The sequence below is a fragment of the Trichoplusia ni genome, chromosome 2, assembly GCF_003590095.1.
Source record: "Trichoplusia ni isolate ovarian cell line Hi5 chromosome 2, tn1, whole genome shotgun sequence".
NCBI classification, from domain to species: domain Eukaryota; kingdom Metazoa; phylum Arthropoda; class Insecta; order Lepidoptera; family Noctuidae; genus Trichoplusia; species Trichoplusia ni.
The window spans coordinates 12,691,576-12,706,976 of record NC_039479.1 but is presented as its reverse complement, the minus strand read 5'-3'; the positions used below and the strand labels follow the sequence as shown (position 1 = coordinate 12,706,976).

Sequence of the window (15,401 nt, the reverse complement as noted above, 5' to 3'; positions counted from 1 at the left end):
GTTTGTGTTATAACATTTATTCTGGGGCACTTAGCATACGTGTGGGAGCGAGACAGCGCTATACAGGGCTATAGCTGCGTCTTTCTTCCATAGCTACAATATTACTTTAAGACGTGTGGTAGGCCCCATTGTACAATAGATGTGATCTTTCTTCCACGCATAATGGTACGATTAAATTAGCGTCATATTAAAACGAATCGTAAATAACCTTATTAGAATCGAGTCATGTTTATTGATATTAAATTAACGTTTTTATGATTACAAAATGTTTTTAGGTTAACGTTTAGCATTGGTTCGTAGAGTCGTATATAGAGATACAGATAATAAATGGCCGATAATGTCAATATTTGAGATTAGTTTGAGCATTATGTAGTACCTAATTAGAAGTATTTTTGTAACCAATTTTGCGTATCCAATTAATAGTTCCATTAAGGTAAATTTATATAAAGTTAAAAACATAGGTAGTACAAACTCCGATAACAGTACTTTTCTATCTAGATTATCTAGCTAGCAATGGTGGACCGGATAACCGAGTGGTAGAGGTCACCGCGCCTAATCCACTGAATGCGTCGTGCCGCGGTTTCGATCCCCGCGAAAGACAAGCATTTGTGTGATCCTCTAATGTTTGTTTATCCTGAGTCTGGGTGCCTTAGTGCATGTGACTTAGAAGTTTTTGAAACCCACGTACACTGCACGCCAACTTCAATCGGACTGCATGTTTGGATTGCAGTTCTATTATAATTGCAGTCGTGTCAACTGCATTCAAACTGCAATTTTCTGTTGGATTGCAGTGGAAATGCGGTCCCTCTGTCTAGAACCATCCGGATTAAACTCCTTAAATCGGGCGTAGGCTATTTTTGTTTCCACTTACCATCAACTTTGGTATGATGTGGCGAGGGGGGCGCGGACTCGACGTCTGAGTGCAGGCTGTAGGAGTGCTCTGTCTTGATGGGGGCGGCCCCCAGGGCGGCGTCTGTCATCAGCCGGTCGTGCAGCACCACTCCTGACTTTGAATCCCGCTCAATCAGCCAGTCGCTCATCTCTGAATCCTCTTCCAGTACATCTTGCATCTCCTGGAGACAAATACGCGGAAATAAGAAATTGAAAAGAAATTTCAAGTTTCTGTTTTATATGATTAGCCAGAACCAATAAGGCTGCGCACGAGTCAAGTTTTAAAAACAATTTGGGGGTATATTTGTAGTTTGGTTTCAGTAAACCATTTAAGCATTGATCTGGCATAAATTCGTAAACAAGTCTTGAAAACGATTAAAATATATTAATATTCTAAGTGCATAAAGTTTCTATGGTATACTTTCCAGAGGCAACTTTTTCTTAGTTCTTAAGTAACTAAAAGGAGAGGAAAATTAATGGAAAATCCATATAGATTTTTGCAAAGAGTATTGACCAAGAATCTTGATCACCGATGAGTAATGTGTATTGTCAGAAACTCATACCAACGTAAGGTAAATAAATAAGCCTCTACATAAATGCTATTCCAAATTCGCGAACGTATCAAAATAAACCTTATTTACTATGACATAAGGCCTAAGCTATTTTGTTTATATACATTAGATCATAAGTATGTATTCACTGAACCGACGGTCAATAAACTCAACAGACGTTACGCCATTTTCTTCATAAAAAACGCACAACGGTATTCTTACTCGCATAGAGTTCATTTTTGCTTAACATTTAGTTTTTTTTTACCCGATTAACATAATATATTATGGTGTTTTCTAAAATGTTCGGTGAAGAATAAAAATTAACGGCCAGTGTTGAGTTTGTTTTTGAGAGATAAAATTTTAGGTTACTTCAAAATAAGAACATGGTTTTACGTGCCTACTTCAGTTGAATAATATAAAAATACCAGCCTATAAATGTACCACTACTGGGCATAGGCCCCTTCTGATGCAGAGGAACATTGAGCATTACTATTAGCTTCAGTTTAATAAGTATTTCTCCGGCATAAGATGAGAAAAACTACGAGGAAACTGTTCTTGGAAAAACCTCCTTGCAAGGGTTTTTTGGTTATCTATTCATAGAATCCGAAGTTATGTTTACTTCGAGTTATAAGCATGTATGGCCACGATCGGTAAACTGTGATTCCCCGAAAACTATTAGGAACGTACTGAAAGAATTCTGGAAACTGAGCGGTTTATTTTATGGACTAGCTCTTGGTTAAAAATGAATAACTTAGGGTTTCATATTCTATGTTTATTTATAATCAATATATCTCTAGTTTACAAAGGAATTTAGAAAATTCTATGTTTATAAACACGACAAAAATAAAAGAATCTAGAAAGAAGAGAACGCCCATAGACACTCAAAATTGAACCTTATTCTGTACCTCAGTAACACCAATGTTAATTGTTACGTTGCTAGCGAAGCAATAAGACCGTTTATTGACAGTGATATAATCAGTAGCATTGAAATAGCTCGCCTTGCATCCACGGGGTCAATGCCTAATAATTCGCAATGTTAAACTATTACGGTTCTAACACACTAGAGCAGTCGATATAATCCCAGAATACAATTTAATTTATTAATGTCTTTATAACTCGAAAACATATAGAATTAAAACTAAACAATTTTCAGGACATTGTGGAACATTTTAATTGCATTTTACCATCTACAAGTAACAAAAGAATAGCGCGATCTTGAATTAGGGTGTCAGTGTACAGCGCCATCTAGATTAGCTACTAGAGAGTTACTAAACAGTCAGCTGATAAAAAGGTGTTTTCTTTGAAATTATAAAGTCATAATGAACAAATTCCTTGTCAGTTTTGTTTCAAAGTAAATTAAATCGTGCTTAGCGCTAACTAATCTCGACACTTGAATAGAACTTTCACTCCTAACGTTAGAGAGCAGACTGAAATGTAATATCGCACGTGCATCAAGGTTATCTAGATGGCTCCTACAATAAAGATTTTAAACCCGAAACAAACCCGGCTAGCTCCAAACAAGTTTTGCTAACCTGTCTAGTTTAAACTCCTGATATTTTATTACAAGCTCTTTTTAGTGTCCGAACAAAGAGCAAAAAGATTACCAAAAATAGGTAGGTATACATTTTATAACGCGAATGTTTCGCGAATATCATCATTAAGCATGTTACGTTCTAATCGATCTGCACCTTAAGACCGCGTCCCTCACCTTGGCAGTGAGTGTAAATAGGCATCGTACACATAGAGGAGGCGAATGAACGGCCATGGAGCCGAACACGGTCGCCGACCTCCGCCGGACGCCTTCCGACTGCGTGATGAGCTTCCGACGGTACCAAACGTATTGCCCAAACCAAAAGAAAGGCAGCATAATAATTTTAAGTACCTCTGTCATGCCGCGCTTGGTCTCGCATAGCGTATAAATTACTCGCACAACACTAATTCGTAAATTAAAACTTTAAAATGCGAACATCACACAACGATATTCATTTGTTACATGAAAAGTTTAAAATTACAATAGGCAATATTGTTTCTGGCAGGTAATGGTAATGGTATTCATTTGTTTTTAGCGCACGTTTTCCATGAAACGTCTAATTTCCATCTCAATCCTTACGTTTTATTATAAACAAGTTCGAAAAGTGTTTATACTATTCTTCATACGATAGCTCTCAGTCTCAGCCAGGGGTAATGAACCTAGTGTATAGTGGTCCATGGCTGGGAAAAACCAAATAGTTGTTCGTGATAAACATTTTAATACTGTTCGGAATGTGAGTTCTTAACACCCAAGTGATTGACTTGTAAGAATGTATAGTGGAAAAATAATGCGTAACTTGTAACGTTTCGAAGGTGCTTACAAATTCTACTTTATAATAACGTGTTTGAATATCTTAATTAGCGTCAAATGTTTTCGGCACACGTATATTTTAGAAATTACAATGAAATTTGTTGCTTTTCCATTCTAAGCACCTTGTATGGCTGCATAGCAATTAATTGGAAAGTGTGTTGCAAGATTTATTTAAAAATAATCTAATGTTAACCACTTTACATGAAGAGTTTTTGTTTAAATGTATAACAAACGAACGTCTAATTTAACAATTACGTAGAAGAAAAATGTATTTCAATCAAATAGAGATGTTATATTTTTAGATTGATTGATCAGCTCTCAGCTTTCTGGTAGAAGTCCAAAGCAAAGGAAAATAAACAGAAGGCTATGTTTCATTTATCTATTGATGATTTCATTAATTTTCAGAATGTTTTCCTAATTAAATACGACTTTATATTTATTTTTTTAACAAGACCAATGTGTTTTCTGCAGTTATTTTAGTTTAGTTACATTATAACTATAGTATACATGACTAATTAGAGCGTCATACATACAAGATTTAATGTTTTTGTGAGTTGTTCGTTTTTAATTCATATAATTTTGTCATCAAATCATATAATAACCAATCATAAAATCAAAATCAAAAATTGTGTGTGTCGTCTTGTAAACCTTCTGTTTCTATCATCTATGTTTAACTAATACAACTTGTTAATTCACTACTAATTAAATTTCCACTCGACTCGATCGTACCCTGCTCTATCATTTGTTTCGAACTCACACACACATGCACAAACATGCGCACACAAACATAGCTCATCAATAGTAATCATGTCTATAATTCATTCATATGTTAATTTATATTTTTGTTGCCTCGGATTTAAGAAATGTTTCTTTTTAATTTTTGTAGAAGATGGACTGAGTTGTGTTCACGTATATTTATATTCGATGCTGATGACGTTATGCCCGTAGCGTGTGTGTGATATTCTATTTTTTTTTTTTTTAAGGACAAGCCACTTTTGAATAAATCCTATTTTCAGAGCTTCTAAAAATGTTACTACATGCAGAAATAAAATAAAATTAATTAGATTGTAAAGAATGAGAGTCAGTTTAATTACATTAATTGTGTGCAGTTATAATACATTTACTACTTATCTTCATTTTTAGTCTCCGACTGTTATTTTTTGCGACTTGTTTATTGTTCTCGCGTTAGCCTGTTAAGTTTATAGCTACAGAAATAGACGTACTTCAAAAGATATTACACAAATATTTCTGGAAACTGGAAGCGTATATTTTAATGACACATTTTCATCTTTCCCAGTATTCTTTTGAAATGTTGAAGCATTTCACCGAAATTCCACTGCACCGAGCTCTATATAAATCTGTCTGTCTCTACGTTTCGCTGGATAGGAGCGTGACCAAATGTAATAATAACTAGAAATAAAATGTCAAATTAAGCTAGACAACACGTTAGGTAATAATATGACGTAAGAATATGTTTTATTGGAACTCAAACACTAAGTTTTAAGCTGTTAGTTTACTTCTAGTCCGTCCGTGTATAACCAGGTTGGATCTAATGAACTGCAATAACTGGATAATTGAAGTTTTCACAAAAACTGCTAAAACAACAACTAAAGGAACTAGGTTAAGCAACTCTGGTTGCGGTCAAAAATTTGACGGATGACCAATTTATTTTTGTGTAGCCTAGTTGAATAAAACCTTTAGTGTCGCGAATAAGACTAGCACTAAAAATCTATAGTTAAATTCATCATTTACTTCAGGATATGTGTAGTCTACGAATACCTGAAAAGGAAAGTCGTCAATCTATGAATGGGATGACGTGTGTGAACGTTAGCTGTCACACAGTGACACAATGCAGTAAAGAAAGTCACGCTTACGTAAATGTTAATTGTTAATGAGACCCGAAACTCCTTTGGAGAAACAACGTCTATACTTTTTGGTTAATTTAGTAAAGACTATTGAAAACAGTATGGTCAGCCGAGACGAATTGTCAGCTGAAAGAAAGGTGTATGGGGCGGGACAATTTAATTTAAATCTCAGAAAACTGCGTTTTTGGAACCTCGTATGGTTCCTTTTGGGAAATACAGGTAATACTAATGATATAAATGCAAATGTATGTGATAAAAATATCGTTAGAATTTGGTATGAAATTTGACAGAAAGGGGTTGTTTTTGCAACTAAAATCGGCGTCTTATTGAGCTTAAGTCGGCTAAACCGTGAGCAATAGCTTGTCCTCTATTTAAGTCAGTCGCAGTCCTATAGTATTTCTAAACTATGTCCTACAGTATAACAAAAAAGAATAAATACAATTGTTTTGCAAAAAAGTTGCCTATTAATAAAACTAGATGGCGCTGTCATCTACAATTAACCCACGCTCTTCATGCCTTAAAATTTCCCAGGAAAGACATGATATTATAGTACATAATTACCATGTCAATGACTGGTCTGCGACAGACTATGGCCTTGGCAAGGTTTATGCGTACAATACCACAGTTTTAAAGCGTTTTGTTCTATAGAGTAACTTATTAAAATTAAGTAGGTACTTTATGGCTGTATGTAATGTATAGATTTGTTTACCGGGTTTTTTTTTCATTTTTGTATAGACAATTTTGGGGAGTTATATAAATAATTGCTCTTCTTATTTGTGATGAATGTGAAATGTGTAGGTACTAGCTACATTTTTGACAGGAAGAGCATTTTGTCATCTGTAATGGAATTATTATAATTCAAATGGAGATGCACTCCACTTAAAACGTTTATTGATAAAATAGAAAGAGAACATTGATCAGTTCTCACCTATACATTGAAACATGTAGGTATATAAAAGAGACCCCATTAACAGCCTATAGTAATAATAAAAACTATAATAACATTTTATTACAACTCTTAACAACCATCCGACTCTACCATTTACAATTTACAAGCATTTAGCCTGAATTCCCATCAAATAACCTGTGAATACCTTATTGTCTCACGAAATATAAAGGAAAAAGTATATAATCACACGTCTGACATCGTGCAATGTTGACTATTAAGTGAGCTTCGTGACTGGGACATTCAATAGTTTGGCAAGTCGATAATAGCTGTGGCGGCAAAAATTGCAAGTCAAACGGCTTTGAGATGTAACACTCGCACACTCCAAACGGCGAAGTAAAACGTATTTTGAGAAAGAAAAGTAGTGGCAAATAACAGCGAAAATTGAATTTATTTAGTTATTGCAATTGGAAATATTTATCAATTTTGATAGCGATAATTGTGTATATATTGCTGATGGTTGGCTATCAGTCGGTAGGTAAAACCGCCCCCGTATTGAGTGCAAATTTGACGGTGTTCAATAAATTTTAGTTCAAGATTTTCTTTTAAAGAATTTACGAAACTTTAGGATTGTTTTTTCTTTCCGCGAACATAAGCGATATCAAAAACCTAAGGCTAGCTAGCAATTACATTATGAGCACAGTTCAAACAAAAGCAACGTATACTAGTAAAGATATTGCACTTATACAAAGACTTGATGCTCCACATAGATCTCGTGAACTACTACTAACTAACAGTGAACTAACTAAGATGTTAGTTCACTGAGAGGGGAAGAGTTATTGGCGATACATTAACGGGACTGAGTTCGTGAGCAGTGCCTGCTGTGATCGTCCTAATTTGATATCGTTGAGACATTGACAGCTAAGCCATGGATGCTGATTGAGACATGAAACTACAGAACGTGTGAAACTTCTTCATAGAATAGAGGCAGTTTATCTTTAAGGACAAAAAGTATTTTGAAAAAAAATAGAAAACAGTCTGAAAATAAAAATCAATAGATGTAAAAAAAAAAAACAAATAATTTATTCCTTTTAAAAATACTACGGGAGTATGATAAAATAAAATGTTTTCCAGGGTAATAATGTTCTTTTTTAATAGAACTTTCTTTTTATAAACAGAAAAAAGTTAGACTAATTTTATACGCGGCCAGTTTCGTACATTAAAATTAAAAAAAATAACAGTGAGCGGAGAAATAGGGAAATGTTATTTTATACGTAGATGAATTCGTTACTTAATTCCAAGCGTAATGAACGTTTTAATTAACATAAAATGTAGCTATATTGTTGAAGAGAATTTTGTAAAATGAAACTTCAATGTGATATTAAAACCCGTATTTCGTTTCTTAAAATAAAATAATATTTTATTACAACCGACTTGAAAGTTTCTATTTTTAAATCAAACATTAATTTCGCTTAAAACCAGCCTGTTAGTCTGGGTATACTACATAGTAGAAAGGCTTTAAAAATAATATAGTATGACTTTAAAAATAGAACAAGAAAAAGCTAAAATCGTACTTAAAAGTTATCAATAGACCGGTAACACACATTCACACACACATATACGTACAAGTAGACACACATGCATACGCTGTCAAATGTGCATGATGCAAGTGGACCAGCAAACCGGTCGCGAGGCAATTCTTAAAGTTGCTCAGTTGCGTAATATTATGGAAATATCGCACATTCGTTGCTCAGCAATATGCAGACCTTTGGAGCGATCTAATTGTGATTTCTATGTCATCAATTTATACTAAAACAATTGAATAACAAATAACTGTTACTACGCGAAAATTTGGCACGTTTTATTTCAATGACCTTTCAGATATTTGACAAATACGTCATAATCAACTTTATCGCAGGGCAACGTAAATTATTCCCAAAAAAGTACTTAAGAAATGTTAATAACAAAAGTGTCCTATAGCAGGACATATTTGGCACTTTAATTTGCGAGCCGGTCTCACCGAGGAGTTAATACGATGTAAATTATTTTACCAAACAAAAACAGATATGAGGAAGTCATATGAATCTCGAGCTGAAATCCAATAAAGTGGTCAACTGGAAACTAGTACTTGCTCGCGGGCCCGCCCGATATTATATTGAATATTTTCCCACAGAAACAAAAAATCTGGATAAAAACTATCCTTCCTGTTATTCCCTGTTATAAACTATCTGTGTACCAAGTTTGGTCTAATTCCGTCCAGTCGTTTTTGCGTGAAAGAGGAACAAAAATTCATACATCTAAATTAATAATACGTGTAGGATGAAATTACAGTACAAACAACTAGACTAATTACAATGTAATCATTAATTAACACTTTTAAGTAACAAAATACATAAGTACTGTTATACGAAAGTCGTAACTTTATCAAAACAATCCATCATCCCATTCATTGTGAACTGTGTGAGATCCATCAAAAACAATCGGAAGATACTATATCTCATTCTAACACTACAAATGATCATAAGCAAGAGAGAAACAGCAGATATGATAGTAAAACGCCAGTCTCAAATTAAAAACGTAATCAATTAGACCCAGTCCCAAACACATTTCTTTTATTATATTTTTGAGCAATTAAATTTGATTTTACTCGCTTGAACGTATGAGAATAGAGAACAATAAATATTGTGAAATGAATCTCTGAATACGAATTAATCTCTCAGAAAATTTGAATCAAATCTATCCAGTATTTTCCGAGATCTTTTCTCATATACATACATACAGACAAACAGACAAAAATCATATTGTGGAATTTAAAATCGTTCGTAAACCACGCAGCATTCACTATAAAAAAGTCAGTACAGCTATTTAATTATTTTTTTTCGATTTTATTGTACGAATAAATATTAAATGTATTAAAAAGCCCTTAGTAGCAAAAATACTCTACATAAGTGAACCAAAATGGCTGACTGCTTAGCAACGCGTGCAGTATTTAAATTCCAATCAATAAAATCGTGTCGGCTATTATAATTTATGACCGAGATAATGTGGCGCACATTAAGAATCCTGTTCTTAAAATATGTAAACCAAATTATGCACTCAAGTATAAAATTCTGCTGTTCATATGGAAATGAGAAAAGACAGTGATTTTCATAAAGTTCATATATCTATATGTAGATATAGTAACATTATATAGAGGTAAAATTTGTGAAGTTGAAGGGGGTTACCTCAGAAACTACTGAACCGATTTTGTTAATCACTTTACCCCTAAAATCCTGTTATTTGTGAATGTAAATGTGTATTAACCCCAAAAAATATTGCCTATAAGCCTCAAACATCGTAAATATTCATATTGCTTCATTTTATAATTACATTTTTAATTCAATAAATACAAGGCAGCCAAGTATTTTGTATATCAGGTAAAACATTTTAAGGCACCAATTAAGATAAAAATAAGTTCTCTTGATGGATATGCAAGGACGGCAAATTATTTTAACACGATCTTAAAGAGTTTTTCGTAATTTTTGTATCTTCAATAAAGCTCTGTAATTAAATAAGGCACTATAGATAATTCTTGATGTAAGGAAATGGATATAGAGACCTACATAACTATACTAAAATCACATGAATTGTACCTTGTCTCTCGTTTCACTGACTGGAAACAAACATAACCACATTTAGTCCTAAAATACATTATAACTATCCCTTAAAGCATTACGGAACGATTCCCAGTATCCTAAAGTGCTGTTATTTTGAGCAAACATTAAATAAGTTCGTTTGTTCTGCAGGATGTGGGCCAACTTTATAGGTAAGACAGAATGCACTAGAATTTGGAGCATGCAGTGTGGTGGGCCGTGGGCCGTAAACCCGCGCTCTGCATGCAAACGTCATTCTGATACTAAGGAGTCGCTTTCAAACCAGCCACGAGACGTGAGAAACAGTTAAATGTTTCTATTTTCTGAAAATAGGCTGCATTAAGAGATTGTATCAAATAATTCATTCAGTCGTGATCTATTAGCTGCATTGTCGTACTAATATTATAATGAGGAAAGTTTTGCCTCACTTCTCGTTTATGCATTGGTTTATTTACATTTTCTACTTAGTAAAGCCCTTGTGTCTCGGATATATTCAAATCTCAAACTACATGAAGTTAGAAACTCTTTGGTCGCACTTAGTCAACTATCCTATATATGTTTCCGACCCTTTCTGAGCCACTTGATTAATTAACCCTGTGCCAAGTACCAAGAACTATCAAAACGGTACTCACGTATCCTCGATATAACCAATTAGGTCTTGTAATTCTAATGAAGTTCTTAAAGGAACAAATAAACGATACGAACAAGACGGCCTTGGATGCGTGTTTCAAATAAAAGAAAAAGATGAGCATCAACTTGTTTAACAGCAAAAAGAGAAGAGACACCTATATCCGTACAACTACATACGACTTTTATTCTAGTTGTATTACGAATTAATTTGCTAACGGTCTCTTACACATAGAATAAAGGATACCGTTATAAAATCTGATAATTTAAAAAGAAAGACCGCTTTTACAAAATAAAACAAAATGCGATCATCGAGCGTCGCGTTGGTCCTTGCATCCGAAAACCTGCTCCACATAGCCCTGAGAGACAGGCTCCACACGCTATTTCGTATCAAGTGAATGTCTCATGAAATATCAACCGGCGCAAGGAATGGGAGCATTTTTTGTACCATCTACTTTCACCGGCCGATAGCCGATTCGCATCCGGTTCAGTGTGTACCGTTGTCGGATTGGCCATTATCGCGATCGAGCATTGCATTTCGAGTTGCTCTTGTTAAACTTGCTAATGTAATGTCGTCGTAATTATACCGGTGTTTGGATGTTGAATTAAAAACTTGGTTGTTTGTATTTAACGAAGTTCTACTTGTTATACATTAATATACATGCTCTTCAGCTGTGGATATGCAGTTTTCGTTTGATAGTGTTTTGTTTTTAGGTTATAGTAATATGGATTTAATTATAGCGAATATTTACAAATAAAACATAGGCTAACGTCGTACGAATAAGGTGTAAAACTTTCAAATAAGCAAACATATAATAAGCCGCCTCACAATTGTAGCCCTCTAAAATTATCTACCCATAAAACGGACTGTTTAAAGCATATTAAACATGGTTGTCACTCAGTCCTTTTGTACGAAACAAAACTAGTATTCACGGAACCCATCACTGAAACTTTTATAGCTAATTTTATAGTGCACAAAGCATTCATAGTTCTCGTTAGCTTAAACATCTGTTGTTGCAATCCGTGGGACAGAGGCTTGTGCGAAATAGGTCGCATACCCGCCTGAGAATTTTGGTCTTTCGGTGCGAGCACAATAACGATGCGGTCGGTAAGCAACTAATTATATTGTTTACAATTGTGTTTTTGGTTCGGCGGAGACAAAATACTGGCTTGCGAAATGTTTTATTTTTAATTTTGGTTGCTGAAAAGTTTAAATTCTTCTTTGAGCACTGTTTTGAATATAGAATAATTAAGATAACAACATTTAAAAACATGAAACGACTATTAATTAGAGTTCATAATGTTGTACGAGAAAAAATATATTGGTAAAGGAATATTTCCAATGGACTCTTTCTCGGTAATAGAACGAAGTGAAGCCTTCTGCACAGCAACTCAATAATCAAACATCTATAACATCGTCTAGACAATAGATAGAAGATAATTGCTTTAACCACCGCCCTGTACCATCACGACCGCGCCTTACCGAACCTTATACATCAATCGCTTTACATTGCTTTCTTTACACGACAACCTTCGATCCGCAAACTTATCAGCAAGCAATGGTGATCGTGTATCAAAATGTTCCAGATTTCGGTCCTTATACACTTAAAGGGGCCGACGCCACTTCGCGTTAATTTCCCTGATACGCCGAAAATGGTTGTTAATATTAAGAACGTGTTTATACAGGCTTATAAATTTTAATGTTGCGAATATTAAGTGTAATGTTTTCTAATAAGGTTGAGCGAGATTAATCTAATAATACGACTTTCAGCTATAAATCATTTATAGTAAATTTGTAATCGTAATTAGCAAGTTAGTAGGTAAATATTGCAAAAGATATCTCTAATGTACCATATTTATATGAAAATATAGTTTTAAGGCATATTTATAAGAGCCCATCTAAATTCCTTAATCATTGATGTATGAAGATAGGTGTTTTAATTACTATTTCGAGTAGTATTTGCCATTTAAAGGTATTTATGTTATATTCATAACATATCTCTTACTTCTATGGATATTTTAAATTTCTATAGAAAATGAGATGGCTAACGTCAGTAATGGAGTTGGAACCTATATTCTTAACTCACAAAACAGAAGATGAGTAAAAATTTAGACTTTTAATTAAGAAATCATGACAATACAACTACAGGAAATGCTACAATAATCTAATTACGTCAACGTCACTCTACATAATGTATTTCGCTGTCATACTGCCACAAATGCAATAATATTACTTTAACAGGTGATCATAGATCCCAGTATATCTGAATTTGTTTAGAAATCCATTAGAAAACCATTCCTAGCTTTCAAAACTTACCACCTTATCACGAAGACAACAACAAGCAATGAATACAAATCGACTTAACAGCTAACCTTTTGGCCACTTTTCTGGAAGAATAATAAATTTTATTTTTCTTTCCATTGACGTTATAACTTCCCTTAACGTAGGCGGATATGACGTCATCGAGGCAGAACGATAAATTTAGTCTAGACAGCCTATGACGTCATGAGACTCAATGACTGCATTAACTGTTGCCGGCCTATATAACGGACTGCCCACGGTGACATGTGACGATAAACATTTAGGTTAGAGTCGGTCCCTAGATGGATAATTTAGTATATTAAATAGGCATGCATTGCATGCAAGCATTTAGACAGGAATAAACCAAGTTCTTTGAATATGTATGCGATATAATTTGTGAAATATAACAAATTGGGTTCGAATGGGTAGGGAAGTCTAGGTTAATGTTGGCATAAGCTTGTCTACTTCAGCAAAACCTGGAAAGGCATAACTCTGGACAGAGATGGAAAGTGCGTGTGAGCCTTAGCCCCGCAGTAGGGCGGATGGAGAAATAAAACTCTACAAATCATCGCATGCCAATTGTGTTAAAAGAATTTAGATCCAAATTGAATTTTTGTCAACCCCTCCTTAAAGTACTTCAAGTAAATTAGGTAAACTAATTCAAGTAGATGTGATATAATATTTCGGTACACACAGGCTCTACAGAATAAGCGGAACTTGTGATTGCAATTCAAAGAGTGAGTTTATGTGTTTGTTTCCCCGTCGCAAGCACTGCACGTGGCGCATTCCTGCATAATGCGGGAAACAGGGTCAGATACTAATATGCGAGAGTTTAGACAGTTTATCTTTTTAAATGGAAGACGGTTATTAGATGATGAGAAAAAATAATTCGGGGCTTTTCGTGGAAAGTCGTGTCATTATGTTGATATTTTGAAGAACCGCATTAAGACTTTTTTTATGGAAGGAAGGAGACGGCAGAACACACTTCGTTCAAAACTGACCTTTGTTAGGCATAGGTCAGAGAAACCCAGTAAGGCGATACTGGCTGATAATGAAATAAATAAAAATTATAAAGATTATAAATAAATAAAGATTATTTATTTATTATGTTTTTATTTATGTTCCAAATTCGTATTGTTATTCACAACAATACGAATTTGGAACATAAACCTACTCACTTAAATAAATACTTGACGATCGCTTTTGTCGATCAACTAAATGGTATTGCAAATGCACTTCCAATCCTAACAGATAGTCACTGAACCATCTATAAACGATTAAATACAATCTCTTTGCATTATCAAACAATTTATATTTAAAGCGACGACAATAGAATAGAGAAAGGGTCTATCAAATAGGGATATATCTCGATAATGGGGCTAGAAAGCCACTCTCGTTTTCAATTCCACGTTTCATTGAAAAATAACTAAGTTTTTGCGCTGCCATCCAATTTTCCAGTCGTGTGGCCGCTGTGATCCGATACTGGCGACTACGTAACAACTACTGTTACGTGCTCTACAAGATAACTGATTCCTTCGAGGCGAGAAAATGTCTAACAAGAATACAGTCTAAAAATAGACGCAATCACAAAGAGAGTATTATTTTTGGTACATTTTTGTACTAAATTGTACTGGGAGAATAATGGGAGTAATCCGTGTTGCGTGGGTTTTCACAAACATTCAATTGACTAAAAGAGTACACACAGAATGTTTGTGGATACGCTTCGGTATTAATGTTTTAACTTTTTTTTGCTCTTTTTATTTAGTCATAGCTAATATTATAACATAAATATGTTTTTGTTGTTTCCAATTATGATATTAAATAACACGAAAAATTACAGCCAAAAATATCAACGTGTAAAAAAGGTTCTATTTAATCTTTAATAACAAGCAAGGTTCGTTATAAATTGAGAAGGCAAACTTTTCTCTATCAAAGTATTCATTGACGGGCTATAAATATTTATTAAGTTATTATTTTTATAATAACAGTGTTGGCGTTGTCGGGGGCTCGGCGCGTGACGTCACGGGCGCCATGTTGTCAGTCCGTCACACAGCCGCGCTACCCGCTACGCTCTCCCACGCCGCGGCGCTGTCAGACCATTTTTCTCAATTTCTCGCATTTCTAACCCCGCGTGCGCCCACACAGATAACGACTGTAACTTGTAAATTGGATTTTATACTATTTATAGCATCATGTAATTTGTTGCGGCTTTTCCCGAAACTGGTTTTATCCTGGTTTGGATTGATTGGTGATTTTTTAAATACAAAAACGGAAACATCGCTTCTTTCTATCAGTCTTTAAATCAG

General features: G+C 34.4%; 1 protein-coding gene across 1 annotated transcript in view; it reads right to left on the bottom strand.

The window, feature by feature from the left end:
• LOC113507608 (cyclic AMP response element-binding protein A) overlaps positions 1–15,401 on the bottom strand; it is a 121,537-nt gene that overhangs the window by 21,219 nt on the left and 84,917 nt on the right. The window contains exon 2 of the mRNA XM_026890469.1: positions 872–1,073. Coding sequence (XP_026746270.1) covers positions 872–1,073 — 202 coding nt within the window. The remainder of the gene's footprint in view (positions 1–871; positions 1,074–15,401) is intronic.